The sequence below is a fragment of the Oryx dammah genome, unplaced genomic scaffold, assembly GCF_014754425.2.
Source record: "Oryx dammah isolate SB20612 unplaced genomic scaffold, SCBI_Odam_1.1 HiC_scaffold_1, whole genome shotgun sequence".
In the NCBI taxonomy this organism is placed as follows: Eukaryota; Metazoa; Chordata; class Mammalia; order Artiodactyla; family Bovidae; genus Oryx; species Oryx dammah.
Genome location: NW_024070185.1, coordinates 100196843 through 100218246, shown reverse-complemented (window position 1 = coordinate 100218246; position 21404 = coordinate 100196843). Strand labels below are relative to the sequence as shown.

The 21404-nt window shown below is 42.1% G+C and overlaps 1 protein-coding gene across 1 annotated transcript in view; it reads right to left on the bottom strand.

The window, feature by feature from the left end:
- Window positions 1-21404, bottom strand: part of SNX30 (sorting nexin family member 30) — a 108656-nt gene that overhangs the window by 27059 nt on the left and 60193 nt on the right. The window contains exons 3-6 of the mRNA XM_040239402.1: window positions 19939-20049; window positions 8321-8479; window positions 5293-5488; window positions 2560-2759 (exon numbers count right to left, since the gene is read on the bottom strand). Of these exons, the coding sequence (XP_040095336.1) occupies window positions 2560-2759; window positions 5293-5488; window positions 8321-8479; window positions 19939-20049 (666 nt within the window). The remainder of the gene's footprint in view (window positions 1-2559; window positions 2760-5292; window positions 5489-8320; window positions 8480-19938; window positions 20050-21404) is intronic.

Sequence of the window (21404 nt, the reverse complement as noted above, 5' to 3'; positions counted from 1 at the left end):
CCAACTCTCACAGATTTAAATGCCATCTATAAACAAACGACTCCCAAATTTCTATTCCTTCTGAACTCATAACCAGCTGCCATGACAGCTCTACCTTAATGTCTAATAGGCACTTTTTTTAAACTCAGTATGGTCAAAACAGCTTGATTCCCAGCTATTCTTCTCCAAACTTCTGCACCTCACTAAACAGGACCTTTATCAACGCAGTTGCTGAAGCCCAAAACCCAGGAGTCATCCTCAAATTCCCTCATGTCTCACTTCACATTAACATAGCAGCAAGTCTAGCTGGTCCTGCACACAAAATATACCCCAAGTTTGCTCACTTCCCCAAGCTCTACACTCAGTTATCTGCTACTCGGCTCCCTGCAACACTTTCCTGATGGCCTCCGGACCTTTATCTCTCTCTCCCTCTCCCCGACCCTTTCTCTCCACAATCCATTCTTCATTCTTATAGCACCAGCTGTCTTCCTAAAGTACAAACCATAGCCTGTCATTTCCCTGCATGAAACCAAATGGCTTCTCTTTTATTCCTAAGAACAAAATCCAGACTTACCAACTGTGACCTTTAAGATACTACCATATATCTCCTCATATCTTATCCTTTACTTATCTGACTTCCCCACCTGCCACCCATTCCCTTGCTCAACTGGCTCCACTCGCATTGGCCTTTACCTTATCACTCTCTCCCTGACTCTCATCTCACTAGTCATCACCAGTACTTCTGAGATAAGCATGCTCTTTGACTTGCTACGTATAGATAAACCTACTACAAGTTATTAAAAATAACAAGATAGGTGTCATACAATAGTTATATATCTGTAAACATTCTAAACGCACCACACTGCCAGCCTCAGTTAAATATCACTGACTACCTTCCACGAATAAGGCAGTGTGAGATATGAAGTATAGGGCCCTTCCCTAACTTTCTTAAATAAAGCTTCAACTCCTGGCCTGGTCATATTGACACCAGTGCTCAAAAAGCACTGCTAGGACTTTGCTAAAGCTGCTCTCTCTCCCAGCCCATCACTATCATAACCATATTTTATATACACGCTGTGTATAGAATGTGAGCCCATATAAGGGGCTCACCTGCAGATGTCTATAGCGTGTTTGAGTCCTGGGCCTGAGGCTAACTTTGGACCCTTCTCTCTCGAGCTCTGTCACTCCACAGTGTTCTTGGAAGCACACATCCTCAGTCACCAATCCAGCACGAGCTGTCTTCACTGTCCACTGACCATGACCCACCAGTTCCACGTGGGCTCCTAGGGCCGTTTCCTGTGCTTTCTCTCTGCCTCTGAAGGGAACAGAACGTGCCGTGCCACGACGACACTTAAAGACAGACAAGGTCCGCCTCAGTCTTGACAAGCAGGAACTGACCCAGTTTCTCTCGCCAACCGTAAAGGCACGACTATAAGGTGGCTGCTCATTAGAACTGGGACCATGGAGCAGAGAAAAGATCTACCTGTGAGCCTCTGCTTCTTCATCTATAAAAATGAGCCAGCTAGCCGAGACAAACCTTGGCCGCCATCACAGGAGCCCCCGCAGCTATACTCTCCAACCGGTCTAAGTGCAGGCTGGGGCAGTTTCTAATGCGGACATTAAAGCATTTGATCCTGTACCTGAATCTTATCACTTCTGCCCTAAAATTTTACAATGATATGCTTTGGGTTGGTTTTCTGTCCAGTCCTTTTGCTGGGTAATCAACCTGTCCTTTTAATCTAAAGACTTACGCCCTTTGGTTTAGGGAAACTTTCTTGTATTGCTTCTTTCATAATTTCCTTTTCTCAGTTTTCTCTGTCCTTTCAATCATAACTCTTATTAGTCAGACGCTGAACCTTTGAGATGAATCCTCTACGTCTTTTATCCTTCTTTCACATTTTCAGTATTTTTGCATTTTTGTTCTACTTTCCAGCTACATTTTTAAGTTCGTTTTACAATCCTTCCCAAGATTTCCTCAGCCTCATTTTCCAACTGTGCTCTTCAATTTTATTTTAGCAACCACACTTTAACTTCAAAGAGCTCTAATTATTATTCAATTGCTCTCTTCTCACAACATACTGTTCTTAATCAGATGTTACATCTCAAACACTCAGAGAACTCTAGCTAGCTCCCCCTCTAAGATTCTAGTAAGAATCTCTTCCAAACTTTCTTCTTTTTTTTTTTCATTTAATTCACACGCTTGGATTCACCATGTGTTCTTTTTACATGTTCAAGAAAGAGGTCAGTCCACATGTCTGACCCTGCCCATCTAGGAAGAAGGAAACCTAAGTGAAGTGAAGTGAAGGTCACTCAGTCGTGTCCGACTCTTTGCGACTCCAAGGACTATACAGTCCATGGAATTCTCCAGGCCAGAATACTGGAGTGGATAGCTGTTCCCTTCTCCTGGGGATCTTTCCAACCCAGGGATTGAAGCCAGGTCTACTACATTGCAGGCAGATTCTTTACCAGCTGAGCCACCAGGGAAGCCCAATACCACAAGCAAATAGGCAATAACCAATTAGTTTTTGATTAATGACAACAAAGAAAGTACCTAGGTGCACAATGAGCGAGCCAGCTTACCTTCATGGAGTCAGAGTATAAAATATATTCCCTGAGCACAGGCAGAAAGTCCTCTGTCATGTCATCGGTCAGTTCCTCCAAGGCTGTAGAGCAGTTGCCGATGCAGGCTGACACACCCTCCAGGGGCTCGGCTAGCTCCGCCTCTAAGGCGCTCCACGTGGAGTACACGGGCCCGTATTCTCTCAGCTCCACAAGGTACTCTAAAAGGGGAAGAGAAACCAGTTGAGATCTGGCTGGGCAATAAACTATGGAAAATTATGAAAGAGATTAGAATACCAGACCACCTGACCTGCCTCTTGAGAAACCTATATGCAGGTCAGGAAGCAACAGTTAGAACTGGATATGGAGTAACAGACTGGTCCAAATAGGAAAAGGAGTACGTCAAGGCTGTATATTGTCACCCTGCTTATTTAACTTCTATGCAGAGTACATCATGAGAAATGCTGGGCTGGAAGAAGCACAAGCTCGAATCAAGATTGCCGGGAGAAATATCAATTACCTCAGATATGCAGATGACACCACCCTTATGGCAGAAAGCGAAGAAGAACTAAAGAGCCTCTTGATGAAAGTGAAAGAGGAGAGTGAAAAAGTTGGCTTAAAGCTCAACATTCAGAAAACGAAGATCATGGCATCTGGTCCCATCACTTCATGGCAAATAGATGGGGAAACAATAGAAACAGTGGCCGACTTTATTTCTGGGGGGCTCCAAGGTCACTGCAGATGCTGATTGCAGCCATGAAATTAAAAGATGCTTGCTCCTTGGAAGGAAAGTTATGACCAACTTAGATAGCATATTCAAAAGCAGAGACATTACTTTGTCAACAAAGGTCTATCTAGTTAAGGCTATGGTTTTTCCAGTAGCCATGTATGGATATGAAAGTTGTACTATAAAAAAAGCTGAGTGCCGAAGAATTGATGCTTTTGAACTGTGGTGTTGGAGAAGACTCTTGAGAGTCCCCTGGACTGCAAGGAGATCCAACCAGTCCATCCTAAAGGAGATCAGTCCTGGGTGTTCACTGGAAGGACTGATGTTGAAGCTGAAACGCCAATACTTCGGCCACCTGATGTGAAGAGCTGACTCATTTGAAAAGACCCTGATGCTGGGAAAGATTGAGGGCAGGAGGAGAAGGGGACAACAGAGGATGAGATGGTTGGATGGCATCACCGACTCAACAGACATGAGTTTGGGTAAACTCTGGGAGTTGGTGATAGACAGGGAGGCCTGGCGTGCTGCAGTCCATGGGGTCGCAAAGAGTCAGACACAACTGAGCAACTGAACTGAACTGAAAGGGGGAAGAGAAAAACCAGCTGAGATCTGGCTGGGCAGCAATCACTGGTATTACTGACTCAGTAACTATTGCAGCAAAGAGCTCTCTGAGCATGCTTCCCTTTAAACACAGCACTGATGGTAACAGAATATTTTTTACAATCTCTGTAAGCTGATGTTACAGCTAACATCATAACATCAATCAACTCCACTCCATAATGGAAATGTCATGCCTCTGGATAATGGGAGCCCCCATGCCTTCGGGGGAAAGTGCTGGGAGCGACATCCACTAAATATCTTCCAAAAAACCTACTCACCTACTCCTACAGTGAAGCAATATTTTGACAGGCCATGGAAGCAAAGTTTCATAAAGGTTTAGGGGGATGTTTTCAAAAGGGAAAAAAAAAAAGAAAATCATTCACAATGGAAAACCAATCAAATTTTAGGAAATACTTGATATAAGAAAGTGTGGTCTTACATAGGCAGACTCGCTTTCTCACTCAGGGGTCACCCCAACACCTTGGGCCCATCAGAATTTACCCCATATGATCTTTAGGTGTGGATGGTACCTAAAGCCATCTCTAAAATCTGCAGGCCCACATAAGACCAGCAGCAGGTAAAGGAGAATTAAAACACAGAGAACAGGGGAAAATATTATTTCTCCTCACAAAGAAAATCTGGCCATCAACTGTCACCAGGATTCTTGCCATTACGACAAAACGTTGCTGCCATTTCTCAATAACCAATGGACTGCAGCTACCGGGGAATCCTTTCCTACGTTTCACATCACATGCCAGCATGATCACTAACAGTGTTCAGGTGTGTTTGGCCTACACGTGTGTAAGAAGACAAAAGGCCCCCACATTCTGGGATACAGAAAAGCAAGTGGCCAGGAGAGGGGTGGGGATGAAGCAGTGGCAGCAACCAGGAAGATTAAAGATTAAAGATTAACTCTCAGGAAGAGTGGGCTTGAAATGAAGCCAAGGCGAGGCAGGTGAGTCAATTTCAAGTCTGAAACCTCCTTAGGAACAGAACTTTGGCAAACACAGGCTGTCCTTCTGAACTGCCTTTCTGCCAGAAAAGATACTCAAGTTTAATTTTTAAATGATCGTCCCTATAGATGAGAGAGAGGATGGCATCCAACCATCTCATCCTCTGGCGATGGAAGAAGGGAAATCGAGAGAGAGAGAAAACTAGAAAAGCCTAGTGGCTCAGAGTGGCTGCTTGCCGTGGGGAAATCAAACACAGGATGAAACGTAGGGCCAGGGATGGAGAACAAAATTCCCCTCTGGTCTCAACTACCTCCCCCGCTCCGTGTATATACTTGTGTGTGTGTTGGTTTCACGAGCATAGTGTGGCCTGGTTCTGCCACTCCAGCATTTCAGCAGTGAGTGCCTGGCACACGTGAGTGCCATTTCTGCAAATGTGGTTCGCAGGCCTGATCCAGACCTTGACACACAGCTCACCTATTTCTTCCTTGATGATCCGCTGGGCTATTCGATCGATGGTTCCCAGCTTGAGCGCAAACGTGTCTAAGTACTCGCCGATGGCTGCGAATTCAAGAGGCCGATTTCTCAGCTTGTAGCCGCCAGCGACATGCTTGACCGACTCGCCCACTCGAGTCAGCAGTGCCATCCCTTGCTTCTTGTGGGCGTTCAGGTCCTAAGGATGACACACGAAGAGACAGACTCAAAGGGCTCACCCGCTCACATGGCCAGGATTCGGTAAGCCAATTCCTTTAGGAAATGGAGGACTCCGAAAATAAGGGACTGGGGATTCCCTGGTGGTCTGGTGGTTAAAAGGCCACCTCCTGATGCAGCAGATGTGGGTTCAATGCCTGGCTGGGGAACTAAGCTCCTGTATGCTGCGGTACAACTAAGATGCAACACAGCCAAATAAATATATATTTTTAATTATTAACAAAGAAAAAGAAAAGTAGCTGAGTTAAGTAAGGCACTAACCACACACACACAGACACACACATGTCTCCTCCCCTTTGTCATCGTGTCCACCGCGCTCACACCCCTGCACCTGCACACCAGGTCTCTTTCTCCAGAGCTGGACTCCTTCCTTTCCAATAAGGAACACTGACCCTGCACACGTTCCTTTAATCACAACTGTTGAAATACAACTTTTTTTTAAAGAGCCCCTTTCTCTTGTACAAAATATCCTAAATTATCTTTAGGAGCAAAATTCAACAGCTGAGATTCATTCATTTCTATCCAACCGAAGCCACGTAAGGGAAGTAGAGTTTGGGAGGCAGGACGCAGTTGACAGGAAAGGCCGTGCGGCAAAACCCAGTCAGCGCTCTGCGATGCTAGAAATCAGGCCAGCGTTCATTCTAGGGAGGAGGAGGGCGGGAGTGATTGGGAGCAGGGGCTTCCACGGTGCTGGAGATTTTCTGTCTTGATACAGGTAATGATCACAAAGGGTGTGTTCATTTTCTGATCACTTATTGAGTTATGATTGGCATACTTTTCTGGACGTGTATTCTTCAATAACAAAACTGAAGACACTTTAAACATCAGTTCATCTTGCTTGGCCCACAAATAAAAACCACACATACAAAAAAAAAACCTTCCTCCTATTTTTCACACAAATTCCTAGTGACCAGGGGTCTAAGCTTTCTCCTGCTTTGTCCCTTTATTCAATAAAAATGATGAAACTTGAGGGCTTGCCTGGATGAAGAACCTGCAATTTGGGTGAAACGGTGTGTTGTACTTCTGGAGAACAGGGGGGACTTTACTTTGTGTTTACTCTGGAAGAACTGTGCCTGAGGAGCAGTTCACCAGGAAATATTTATTTTTTTTAAAAGAACACAAGTTTGAACTGTGGAGGGAAGGCTTCCAGGGAAAAGAGAAGATGAATAAGAATGTCATCCAGGAGGCTGAGTGCCAACTGAGGTTTGGGAAAAAGGGAAAAAAAAAAACAAAAAACAAATCGCAACACTGGCAGACTCTGGCATGTGATCCTCACTGTCTGCAGAATGGCATCCCTCTAAGGTCTTTACGTCAGGTGACACTGTTTGTAAATATTTTTCCATTTGGGATTTTGAAAAAAAAAAACTGGAAAGTACCTGGACCTCAATATCCTTGCCAATGCGGGAGGAATTACCTATGGCCTGAACATGAGACTAGGAAGCATGAGCGTAAAGGGATGGGGGGTGGAAGACAGCTGGCACAAGAGTCTGAACACGAGCTCTCACTTCTGCAGACAGTCAGAGTGGAGCACCTCGGGTTCTGGACCAGTTCTGCCAAGGGAAGTCCCGAGACTAGGCAGGGGGTGGCCCCCTTGAGTCAGCTGCATCCCACAGGTTTGGGGCTGTCATGTTCCTGCTGTCATTTGTTTCCAGGAATTTTTAAATTTCCCTTTTTATTTCTTCAGTAACCTTTTCGTTATTTAGAAATGTATTGTTTAATCTCTATGTGTTTGTGTTTTTTACAGCTTTTTTCCCCCTATAATTGATATCTAGTCTCATAGTATTATGGCCAGAAAAGATGCCTGATATGATTTCAATGATGCCTGATAATGATTTCAGTTTTCTTAAATTTACTGAAGGGGAGATGGCCAACTTGAGTCTGACTATGTAGAATCCAGCACCTGTGTTTGTCCTAACTCTATCCCTGGCAAGTGCCTGGAAAATGCCCACCTGCTAGGAACTTGGCTGCAGGTAAGTAATGTTATATTCATTGGAAGGATGGATGCTGAAGTTGAAACTCCAATGCTTTGGCCACCTGGTACGAAGAGCTGACTCACTGGAAAAGAGCCTGATGCTGGGAAAGATTGAGGGCAGGAGGAGAAGGGAACAACAGAGGATGAGATGGTTGAATGGCATCACCGACTCAACGGACAGGGGTTTGGGTGGACTCCGGGAGTTGGTGATGGACAGGGAGGCCTGGCATGCTCCAGTTCATGGGGTCGCAAAGAGTCGGACACAACTGAGCGACTGAACTGAAATGAAGTAATTCTAAACTCCTCTTGGTCAGGTGGTCTGATACCCAGGAAAACTGTGGCCTCAGGAGCTACAAAGACCCAGTTTACATCCCAGTGATGCCAGCTGAACTCGAACACACACCCTGAGCTTCAGTCTCCTCACCCGTGAAATGAGACTCTGAGCCAACACTGATGAAGTTCCTGTGAAAAATGTCCTTACCAAACACTCAGTGAACATTCTTGCCCTTTCATGCCCACTGTTATCAGAATGGCCTCATCCAGTAATATCGCTGGTAAGTGTTCAGGAAAACATCTCTGCTTTTGGCAAGTGAAAATAGTCTAACTTCCTCAGCTGCTGCAGGGGGATAGTTCTCCTGAATTCTAACATGGAAACCATGCCAGGGCAGATGAGCACCAAGAAAAAACACTAAAGACACAAACCCAGAGCAATTCTATGTCACCCACTCACTACAGATGTGCCTTGGAGAGATCAGAACACCTTTCAAGGGAGAGTAGAAAGAATGCTGATTTGGGGGAGGAATATAAAAGAGTCTGCCTTACCTTGGCAGTAAGGAAAACATTAAAGTGTTCATTGAAGGAGAGCACAGGGTGATCTGTAATTCTTTTCAGGAATTTATCCAAAGCTTTTCTTCTGGTCTCCACAAACTCTTCTGAAAATCGATCCACGACACCTTTCACCACAAACTTCTCAGGAAGTGGCTACAATGACATGAAGAAAAATATTCAGAATAATTGACAGTAGGGTGCAAGGAAAAACTAGGCTAGCAAATAAGTCCTGGGACCCATCCATCAAGAATGGTCTTTATTAAATCAGTTAGATCTGTATGTAGTCATCAGTATAAACAAGTCTGAGAAAATGCTGATGGAGTAAAATTACAACTACACTGTCAATTTCATAATAATAAAAAAAATGAAACAGTAGAGCATAGTCTCTGGAACACCAAAAATAGTCGGGTAACATCTACCATTAAATCCAGTTGTTATCTTTATGCCGCTTGATGCACAGGTGACAAAGTGGGAAAGTTAGGACAAGATAAGAAAGACAGGAAAGGAGCCAGATACAAGCCATATTATTTAAATATCTTAAGATTCTACTTCCAGTTCAAAGAATAAAAGAATTTGGTAAATGAAAAAATAAGCGTATTAGGGAAACCCCTGGGTCTATAAAATACCCTATTTTCCAAAGCCCTTTTTTTTCGTTTAGGTTTATGTTTAAAAGTTCTTAATGATATAACTTCCTTTACTCCTTACTTGAATTTCTCCACTGTTACTTACTTTGAGCCAACATTGTGGGCAATTTAATACTACCTGGCCACCAAGGGATCTTTGAGCTTTAACCTATTTCCGTAGCAGCTTCATTAAAAGGCTTTCCTCATCACTGCCACCACAGGGAAAGAGAGTATCCACTAATGCACAATTTGGAAGTGTTTTGATTATGAAATATTAAAAGAATATTTACATTTTTAAAAGGTTAAGTGACCCAGTAGACATTTGTCCAAAGAAGACATACGAATGGCCAAAATGCACATGAAAAGATGCTCAACATTATTAGTCATTAGGGAAATACAAACCAAAATCACAGTGAGATACCACTTCACTAGGATGGCATCTCACTAGGATGACCATAATAGAGATGGAGAAAGACAGGAAAGGAAAAGAAACAACAAGTGCTGATGAGGAGACCGAAAAACTGGAACAAGCATTTAAGTCTGCAACCTCCTTAAATTCTGTAATATGTCTATAAAGAATTTTTTTTAAGTTATAAACCCAAGCGCATGTGTGCACACACACATGAACACAAATGTTGAAATAAGATAGATGAACAAGAACTTAGCCCCCAAAAGTATAATCCTAAGCACTTAAGAGTAGGGAAAGCCAAGAAGCAACCCAGATTTTATAACAGAAGACATTTGAAATATTTAGGAATTGGCAATACCAGCACTCCTGGAAAAGAAGCACTTGGGTATGAGAGAATTCAACAGCCTCAACCTGAAGTGCTTTGGAAAGACCACATGTTTTCGATCTCAAGAGTCAAGACTCTACTGGGTACCACCTTTGCCTCCACGCCTCGGCTTGCTACAGAGAACATCCCCGTGCCCAGAGCGAACCATTCCATCTGTGTCCATTAGTTCACTGTCTTGCACCTGTCCTCATCAATTACTTACACCTTCTCTGCCATTTGTCTTCAACATCTGACCTAGCTCTATTCTGAGTCTACAAAAACATGGTTGGTTCTCATGCTACTGACCATGAAAAAAAAAAAATCTATCTCTTAACCTTATATCTTCTCCATCTCCTTCCCATCTCATTCAACCTTTTTGAAAAGAATCATTTACCTTTACTTTCACTCTTTCCCCTTGATTTCTCCACCCCTAACCTTTCTTCACCCCAAAATGAAGCCATCTGTGGTACTGCCTTCAAGGCTGCATTTCTCTGCCCCATCCCTGCCTAATGCAGAAACCACTCTTCTCAAATCATCAAAACTTTCTAATTACCAAATCCAGTGACATTTTAATCTCATGAGTCCTGCTGAGCATACTCCCATCTGCTTACACTGAACAAGAAACAGGGAAAAGATCTAATGAGCAAATAAGTAGTTAGGTGGGCCTCATTTCACACAACAGACAACCTTCTGAAAAGAGTGATCCATTCTTCAGATTTAGTCCCTTGAACGTGGGTCAATGAACCAAAGAAGCTTGCTAGTTAAAGGAACCTGGGAGTGAATCCTTCTGCAAACAGAATTTCCTTCCGTAATAAGGAATCTTATCATCAAATGTCTGTGGCTTCATAAATTTGTTTCTTCCCATTTCAAGCTTCCTTAAAAGAATACACCTACTCTCTTCCACACCCTTATAATTACCTACTGGGTTGTTTATGCATAGGAATCTGAAGTGAAAGTCACTCAGTTGTGTCCTACTCTTTGCGACCCCATGAACTATACATGCCATGGAATTCTCTAGGCCAGAATGCTGGAGTGGGTAGCCTTTACATTCTCCAGGGGATCTTCCCAACCCAGAGATCGAGCCCAGGTCTCCCGCATTGCAGGCGGATTCTTTACCAGCTGTGCCACAAGGGAAGCCCAAAAATACTGGAGTGGGTAGCCTATTCCTTCTCCAGAGGATCTTCTGGACCCAGGAATTGAACCCAGGTCTCCTGCATTGCAGGCAGCTTCTTTACCAACTGAGCTATCAGGGAAGCCCATATATGAATCTGGATTGCTGGTCAAGTCGAGGGTAACTATACCCCGTAAGTGAGATAATACAAGTGAAGAGCTCAACACTGCTCCAAGCACATGGTAGATGTCAAATGAATGCCAACTATTTGTATTAACTTGTAAATTCTGAGGGCAGAAAGGACAAAGGAAGTGGACTAAACAGCAGCACTTCCGTATATGTTTTAAGCCAAAGTATTTAAAAAAAAAAATCGCCTGGGATAACATTTCAAATCCACTAGGATGGCCATAAAAGGCGGGAAAGAAAGAAAAATCACAAGTGTTGGCACGTAGATAGGGAAACGGGAATTCTCACACACTGCTGGCAGGCATGTAAAACGGCTCAGCCACTGGCACAACAGTTGGGCAGTTTCTCAAAAACTTAAACTTAGAATTGCCATACTATCTAGCAGTTCTACTCCTTGGTATATAGCCAAAATCACTGAAAGCAAGTTTTCACACAAAAACTTGTACAGCAAATGTTCAAACAGCATTATTCACAATATTTGGGCTAGGGAAAAAGAAGGGATTGGATGGGGCTACTTAATGGGTACGGGACTTCTTTTTGGGATGATGAAAATATTCTGAAATTAGATAGTGATGGTGATTCAAAACACTGTCAATATAATAAAAGCCACTGAATTATACACTTTGGTGAATTTTATGTTATGTAAATTTTATCTTAATTAAAAAAAAAAGATTGAAGGATGGAACCAGATGTCATAGAGGAGAGGAGATGCAATGCCACTGGCTTTGAAGATGGAGGAAGGGGCCTGAGCCAAGCAATGCAGACGGCCTCCAGAAGATGGAAAAGGGAAGGACAAATTCCCCCCTAGAAACTTCAGAAGGGATACAGCCCCGTGTATATTAATATACCAACTATTCTACTAAGCCGCCTGCAGTGCAGGAGACCTGGGTCCAGAAGATCCGCTGGAGAAGGAATAGGCTATCCACTCCAGGATTCTTGATATTAATCCATGAAGACTGATTTTGCACTTTTGACTTCCAGAACTATTAGATTAAAAAATGTTGTTTAACTCACTTTTTTGAAAAAGAAAAAAATCACCTGGTGTGGGGATGAGGGAGTGGGTAGGGACAGAGGTGAAACAAGACTGGTCATGAGTTGATATGTGCTGAGACTAGGTGATGAATACATTGAGGGGGTCACTGCACTGAAGCAACTTTGACATTTTCCATAATGAAGTTTTTAAAAAACTATATATGCATATATATATGTTGGAACCTTCAAAAATCCTATTTGTGAAACGTTACAATAATCTATTAAATATATCAAGGTTTAATCTTAAAACATTTACATTTTAGAGCACTAAATACTCTGGTAAAGTACTTTCATATATACCATACTTTATGTTAGTTTATAAGAAAGTATTTTATAATCTATGAAATAAAAGTACAGTAGATTGTCTCAGAAAAGCTACTGTTTCTGGGTAGGAGATCTGGACAAAGATTTCAACTACTCAGTCTTTATGTGTCCACTGTCCTCATTTTTTTAATTGCTTCTTCTATGCAACTTGACAGATATTTACTGCATAGCCACTACGTGACAGAAAACTATTTTTCATATTCATATCAAACTAACAGAAAATATTGCTCCTAACCAAAATAAGTAACAAACAAATAAAAGAGCATCAAGATTAAAAGGAAATCTTAACCATCTGAAACAACATAGATGGACTTGGAGGGTATTATACTAAGTGAAATAAGTCCTACAGAGAAAGAAAAATAGTGTATGATGTCACTTATATCCCCGTGGTCACATACGGCTGAGAGCTGGACCGTAAAGAAGGCTGAGTGCTGAAGAACTGATGCCTTTGAACTGTGGCACTGGAAAAGACTCCTGAGACTCCCCTGCACAGCAAGGAGATCAAATCAGCCCATCTTAAGGGAAATCAACCCTGAATACTCATTGGAAGGACTGATGCTGAAGGTGAAACTCCAGTATTTTGGTCATCTGATGCGAACAGCTGACTCACTGGAGAAGTCCCTGATGCTGGGAACGACTGAAGGCAGAAGGAGAAGACAGCGTCAGAGGATGAGATGGCCGGATCACTGGTGCAACGGACATGAACTTGGGCAAACTTCAGGAGATGGTGAGGGACAGAGAGGCCTGACATGCTGCAGTCCATGGGGTCATAAAGAGTCAAACAAGACTGGCAAACTGAACAACAACATCATCACTGATACGTGGAATCTAAAAGGTACAACAAGCGAGTGACTGTAACAAAAACAGAAGCAGACTCACAGATACAGAGAGCAGCCAGCAGTTACCAGCGGGGAGAGAGGAGAGGCAATTACAGGAGGAGGAGAGTAAGAGGTGCAAACTATTAGGTGCAAAATAAGCTACAGGAATATACTGTACAACACTGGAAATAGAGCCAATATGCTATAGTAACTATAAGTGGAGCAGCACCTTTAAAAACTGTGCATCACTACACTGTACCCCTGTCATTTATATAATATTGTGCCTCAACTACACTTTAATAAAATTTAAAAAAAAATTTGTTCCTATAAAGAACAGTCATCAAGCCTGATTTAATTCAAGGTTCAACCAGTGAACTGCTTATTAACTTACATGCTTGATCAGCTAAAAGCACATATATTGAAGAGTACAAAAAAAGGAACCAGCTAAAGAGTGAAGTGAGACATTCTACTGATTACTTCATATTAAGAAAAACAAACACTGCATTACAAATTTCTCCTTATTAATTCCTATGCGTTTACCGCTACCCAAAACATAAATGGGTCCGTAATACACACAAATGCAGCCTTCTAGAAAAGCTCCCATCATAAAAATTGAAGCAAGCATTAAATTTCCAAGTGAAATTAAAAACTAAAGATTCTAATAAATGTATTTGCTTCATCTCCAAACTCTGTGCCCATCGAGTCATGAAATCTCTGCTGTGTAATGAGTTGTGCCCTAGTTAATGAAGCAGTGTTAAAGCCAACTTCCGAGACAAAATGTAAATTAAAAAGCAAAAACCACGTCACAGTGAAGACTCTGGTGGCTCCCACTGTCAGATTACAAAGAAAAGCAAAGTGAACTGCCATTACGAGATGACAAACATACCCATCCAGCCCAACTCTAGCTTTAGCATGCCATTTGAAAAACACCTGATTGTTTCTGCTTTTCAAATCCCAGAAAAGTTAAGCAATATAAAAAGAGAAATTTTTTTTGGAGCACTAGAGAATATAATGGTACTGTTAATAGGACAGAATTTGTTAAAGACACAAAGCAGAAAAGATTGGGTTGAGAGAAAAACCCATCACCATTAACCATCTTGTGATACTATTCAGGCAAAGCAACAGTCGACTTAGGAAGTAAGGGGTTGAGTTTCCCTGAGAGAGCCCCAGAAGCTACCAAGTTCAGAGCCACTGGGGCTGAAAACTGGGCAAGCCTCAGGGCAGCCAATGGGAAGAAGCAAATGAAAGAACTTGGGGTCCTCCCCAGAACCACAGTCTGGCTGGCTGTTTGTCTACCATTTCACATGGCTCCAGTGAAGCCCTCCAAAAAGTGGGAACTTTATCTCCGTGCTCCTAACGTAAGCAATAGGCTCTGAAAGCTCAGGAATTCTCACAAAGTTTTAACCATAGCTGACTAAAATTGGCAAAAAAAAAAAAAAAAAAACCAGCAAAAAAAATCCATTTCTCTACCATCATTCCCAATTTTCCAGCTGATTCACTAAAGTTCTAAAGTTCACTTGAAAAATAAAGCATGTGCAAATAGCCAGAAAAACTTGGAAAACAAAGAATACGGTGGGTAGAGACAGGGACCTATCCAACCAGATGCTGATACATTCTGTAAACTTATAATAATTCAATAGTGTAGCAGGGATACCACACTAAAGAGATCAATGAACCAGAAGGTTCAGAAACAGCCCAAGGCTAGACAAATCTAATGCATGACAGAGTCTAACACACGAGCTATGATATAGGTGACTGACTACTCCTAAGCAGTTGTGGGACATCTCACCGTCTGAAAAAAACAAGATCTCCCCATCTCACATCAAAATACACTCTAGCTTTAAGCACTAAACACAAGGACATAAAAGTAACAGAAGAAAATATATTACCTTTTTTTTTTTAACATCCTAGGTTAGAAACAAGCTTCAAAGCCAGAAACTGTACGGGAAAAATTACCATGGCTGGGAGGGAAGGGATATTATCTATTGCAGAGTCAAGTTGGAGAAAAAAGGTAACTAAGAAAAAAACAGATATTCTCAACTGGGTTAATGTCCTTTGCAGATACACAGAGTATTCACAAAACAATGAGGAAAAAAATTTCAAATGAAGAGGCAATTCATAACAGAAATGCCCACCTCCAATAAAGTAACAGGAAAGATAACCAGCTTCACTAATTGGATAATGGAAACTAACCGTACAAAAACAAACTCAAAATAGGTTAAAGACCTAAATATAAGAGCTAAAATTATAAAAATTTCAGTGAGCAACATAGATGTAAATCTCTATGATCTGGGATTAGGCAGTGGTTTCTTAGCTAAAACGCCAAAAGCACACACAAACAAAGTACAATAGGTAAACTGGACTTCATTGAAATTTTAAAACTTTGTACTTCACAGGATACCATCAAGAAAATAAAGAGACAAGTCATTAAATGGGAGAAAATTTTTGCAAACCATATACCTGAAAAGGGACTAGTATCCAGATTATACAAAGAACTGTCTTAATGCAATAATAAAAGGACAACCCGGTGCTGGAGAAGACTCTTGAGAGTTGCTTGGACGGCAAGGACCAAAGCAGTCCATCCTGAAGGAGATCAGCCCTGAATATTCACTGGAAGGACTCATGCTGAAGCTCCTCTTGACGACTCCCTGGGAAAAAGCCTGGGGAATGTTGGAAACTGGAAAATGCTGGGAAAGACTGAGGTAGAAGAAGAAGGGAGCGAACGAGGATGAGATGGTTGGATGTTAACTGTCAGGGAAATGCAAATCAAAACCACAGAGAGATACCAATCCATCCCCATTCAGTTCCATTTAGTTCAGTCACTCAGTCGTGTCCAACTCTTTGCTACCCCATGAACCGCAGCACGCCAGGCCTCTCTGTCCATCACCAACTCCCAGAGTCCACCCAAACCCATGTCCATTGAGTCAGTGATGCCATCCAACCATCTCATCCTCTGTCGTCCCCTTCTCCTCCTGCCCTCAATCTTTCCCAGCATCAGGGTCTTTTCCAATGAGTCAGCTCTTTGCATCAGGTGGCCAAAATTTTGGAGTTCCAGCTTTAGCATCAGTCCTTCCAATGAACACCCAGGACTGATCTCCTTTAGGATGGACTGGTTGGATCTCCTTGCAGTCTAAGGGACTCTCAAGAGTCTTCTAGGGTGGCTATTATCAAAAAGAAAGGTTATAACCAGGGTTGATGCAGACGTGGAGGAAACAGAACCCTCATACACTGCTGGCGTGAACATAAAATGAAGCAGCCACTTTGGAAAACAGTCTGGCAGTTCCTCAAAAGGTTAAATACACAGTTAAACGTGATTCAGCAATTATAGTCTTAGGTATACACCCGAGAAAAATGAAAACATATGTCCACACAATAATTCACACATGAACGTTCATAGCAGCATTACTCACAGCAGCCAAAAAGTGGAAACAACCCAACTGTCCACCAAAGGCAGCAAACAGAGAAAATGTGATATAGCCATAGAAGGGACGCTCATCTGACAACAAAAACAAAGTACTGACTGACGCGTGCTAGAACATGAATGAACACTGAAAACATTATGCTATGGGGAAAAAACTGTCACAAAAGACCACTGTGTATGATTCTCCTTATATCAAACGTCCAGAAATAGGCACACCTATAGAGACAGAACATAGAGAAGTGGTCACCAGGCACTGGGGAAGACAGGGTTTGGAATTAACAGGCAAGGATTAAGAGGTTTCTCTTCGGGATCATGAAAAGGTTCTAAAACTGATCTGCTGATGGCTGTATGAATACACTAAAATGACTTGCATTTTCAAATGGGTGAATTGTATGGCATATTAATCAGATCTCAATAAAGCTTTTCTTAAAAAAAAATGAAAAATGAACATTTAAACAATAACTATGCTATATGTTTACTGGGTCTCCCTCTGATAATAAACTCTCCTGGATAGGAGTCTTTGTCCATCTCATAATCCCTCACCTTCCCAAGGGCGGTAAAAGGACCAACACAAAGTTGATTATTAACAACAAACAATCACCTCCTAGAAAAGCTGCTGTAAAGTGAACTTCTGGGGGAAAAAAATGGTTTGTTTCCAGTCTGACTTTCATGTTTAAGTCAGAGATGCTCTCCTACATTGAATCTCTCTCCTCCCCAGATATACACTAAGAATTTACGAAGAAATTTAAATCTCTACATGCTTCAAAAGTACCTTCTACTCAATGCTTCCACCCAGACCAAAGGAAACCAGACTTAAAGATACTGGTTAAAGATAACAGACTTAAAAATTCACCTTGGGCATTCTGGGAGACTTCCAGTCTCCTAATTCTGGCTTGTGTCTACACATGAGGCTACTATGTTTTACCAGCAGGTGTCGCTGTCTAACTTTGATCTTTAAGTGCGGAACTTCAAATTCACCTAGTTGCCAGGAGGTGGCGCATTAATTCCCCTTATACATAGTATGAACTACACATAAAGAGCAACTTTCTACAGAGAAGGAGAGAAAAAAAGGGGTAACTGTACGGTGGAAAAACCTGACAAGCATTACCTCAAAGCAGGTGAACAAGATTAACAACCACAGTGATAAATACTGTTAATGACAGTATGTACCCTTTCATGATGTAAATGAGGATTGTACTTAACCTCATGCTTTTCCTCCACAAAACACATCACGCCTGGCTAACTGCGAGCAAAACACCAGACAAATCTCAACTGAGGGACATTCCACAAAAAGCCTGACCAGTACTCCTCAAAGCGATCCAGGTCTTCCCAAATCAGGAAAGCCTGAGAAACCGTCACAGCCAAGAACAGCCTGGGACTACAGAAACGACAATGTAAAGTGGTATTGGTTCGTTATTTGTGACAAACGTGCCATGCTAATAGAAAATGTTTATAATAAGCCAAACTGGCTGTGAGGTCTATGAGAACTCACTGTACTGTCTTTTCAATAATTCTGTAAATCTAAAACTGTTCTAAAATAAAAGTCTATTAAAAAAAAATTCACTAGTCGCCAATCTTGCCAAATTAATATCTTTAAGGGATAGTTTCAACTGCTTACAAACTATTGGCTTTTTTTTTTCTTTTGGCATGTCTTTAAGTGATCAAAAAAAGGAAAAGGGAAACTTTAGGCTTCAAGAGCAGAGGGAATGGGAGTAAGGGGTGGGGGGTGAGGGGTGAGGGGGGTGGGGGGTGGGGTTCATTCTCATCACAGCACTAGCAACATGGCCACTCCTGCCTTGAAAATTAAGAAAACTGCTGGAGTGCTCCCAGCATAGCCAGCCTCTTCCAAGCACGAGGGGATGACTGGAAGGTACAGTAGGCAGTGCTGAGCAGTTACCCAGCCAAGGTTTTTACTGAAAGATAAAGCCATCACTTCACGGGAAATAGATGGGGAAACAGTGGAAACAGTGTCAGACTTTATTTTGGGGGGGGGGGGGCTCCAAAATCACTGCAGATGGTGACTGCAGCCGTGAAATTAAAAGACGCTTACTCCTTGGAAGGAAAGTTATGACTAACCTAGATAGCATGTTGAAAAGCAGAGACATTACTTTGCCAACAAAGGTCGGTCTAGTCAAGGCTATGGTTTTTCCAGTGGTCATGTATGGATGTGAGAGTTGGACTGTGAAGAAAGCTGAGCGCCAAAGAATTGATGCTTTTGAACTGTGGTGTTGGAGAAGACTCTTGAGAGTCCCTTGGACTGCAAGGAGATCCAACCAGTCCATGCTGAAGGAGATCAGCCCTGGGATTTCTTTGGAAGGAATGATGCTAAAGCTGAAACTCCAGTACTTTGGCCACCTCGTGCGAAGAGTTGACTCATTGGAAAAGACTCTGATGCTGGGAGGGATTGGGGGCAGGAAGAGAAGGAGACAACCGAGGATGAGATGGCTGGATGGCATCACTGACTCGATGGACGTGAGTCTGAGTGAACTCCGGGAGTTGCTGATGGACAGGGAGGCCTGGCGTGCTGCGACTCATGGGGTCGCAAAGAGTCGGACACGACTGAGAGACTGAACTGAACTGAACTGAAAGCCCTACTGAAGTGTTTCATGACTCAAATTTCCCTAAAGCCCTAGAGTTCAAGAAACATCTAGGATCTAAATAGTCATTTATACTTCAAAGAGAAAGTAGTCAAAGAAGTATTCCACATGTATGCTGATTTTAAGTAGTCTTTTAAATTTTATTTGCTCTAGTTTTTTTTTTTTTAATGTGCAACTAAAATAACGGATGAGTAGTATGTTTATTCAATAAACAGAGTTAGGCGGCTTTGGGTTTGTTGTTTTAAAGGAAAAGCTATGGTTGATGGATTGTGTGCTAGATTCCTGCTCCCTGAATTACCCATGTCTCAAGAAAACCTGGCCAGCTGTAATCTGAGGCATCTTTCTCCACCTGGTGGCAGCTCTCCAAGCCTCAGAACTGTATCTAGGAAGGGTGCAACAGCCAGCCTTTGAGGAGGCAGCAAAGGAGAACTAGAACTCTCCATACTTAAAAAAAAAAAAAAAAAAAATCAATCTCCTTGTCACAAGGAATACGAAAATCTACCCCACTCCACCCAAGAAACCAGCATACTGTATAGCAGATCAGAAATCAAAACCCAAAATGTGAAATAATTATACAGCATCCACAAAATGAACAGTTGATGGGTGATCTGGTATAAAATGTAAGGCAGTGTTTGCCCATAATTTGAGGGGTGAGAGTTGAGTGAATACTGTCAGGAAAGAGAAAGAAGGAAAAGTGAGTAACAAGCTGTACTGACTTAGTACCTACGGGAATGAGATGAGTGGGCTGGGATTCTTCCAGTTTGTTCCTCAACCAGTCAAAATCCTGGTATCTTCGACGGACAGAATATTCTGGCAGGTCAAACTCCACCCGAGTACTCTGCAAATGAGAAGAGCAGAACAAAATCAGGGTAAGGAAAGAGCAGCTGTCTTGGCAGAAGGGAAGGAAAAAAGCTCTTTCTGGATAACCTAACTGGGCAAGAACACACTTTCCTTCCACCAAACACGCCAGCCACATGGCAGGGTTTCCCAGGATGGAATGACGAGTCTAGGCGTGGGGTCCAGTTAAACATTTCAAGGATCTATAAGGAAAATGTTGAGATTTCATTCCCCTCGGAAATGGAACTATCCTCCAGAATTGTGTTCAGAAAACATTTGATTCATCTTCTCCAAGCTTAACTTTGAAAATTTCTTTTAGTAGATCCCTGGAGAAGAAAATGACAACCCACTCCAGTATTCTTGCCTGGAGAATCCCATGAACAGAGGAGCCTGGAGGGCTACAGTCCATGGGGTCGCAAAGAGTCAGACACGACTGAAGTGAATAACACACACAGAGAGAGTAATTCCACTGAGAATCTTGCTTACTGAATCCAAACCTGTGACTGTTTAGAAAAAAAAAAGTTTCCACCTTCTGCTAAATATGCTGATAAGTTCTGCCAAAGGCAGAGGAAAAATAAAAAGTAGAGATAACAGATTACCTGCTCATTTAGGAACCAGATTAGATGAAAATAGAAAAGGTTTTGCCTACTCTGCCATATCCTCCCAGGACCATAAGCCTGAAACTATACTGCATTTTAGATGATTTTTTTTAAATCTAGAAGGAAATGATACTAAAATATCATTGTTGGCAGAAAAAAATATTAATCACATCCCCTTCCCTGAATTTAAGTTTTCTGAAATGTAATTTCAACACTTAACAACAAAAATACTAAATAAAATGAATTTATACCAAAGCAAGATTTTTATACATTAATTAGTCCAAACCAAAATTATGTCTCCGATACACCACTTTTCCCTATGAGGGTACCAACTATATGACAGTCATAGTTCTCAGAATTTAAAGCACAAAATAAAAAATGGCTCAAGCTGTCTTTAATAAACTTATTGAAATCTTTCACATCAAAAGTCTGTTTTAATCCATGGCACTAAGAAAACCTTAAAAACACATAAACAAGAGTCATCCATCACAGAAGCAGCCAGTGAACAGCTCTGGCATCAAAAATTATGATTTCATCCTCCCCAGAAGCCAGGCTCACAGACTGAGCAAAACTGTGAAGTCAAAGGACTCGATCTTGGACAAAACCCCAACACTTTCTGCCTCTTTTCCCCTTGTCAAAGTTCTGCACACCAGCATATGCCCACGAAACACAACCTTCCCCTGTGAAGCAGAGGCAGGAGCGGGAGATATGGGCACGTTTGTTTAATGAGGCATTTATGATTTATTAGAAGACTCCC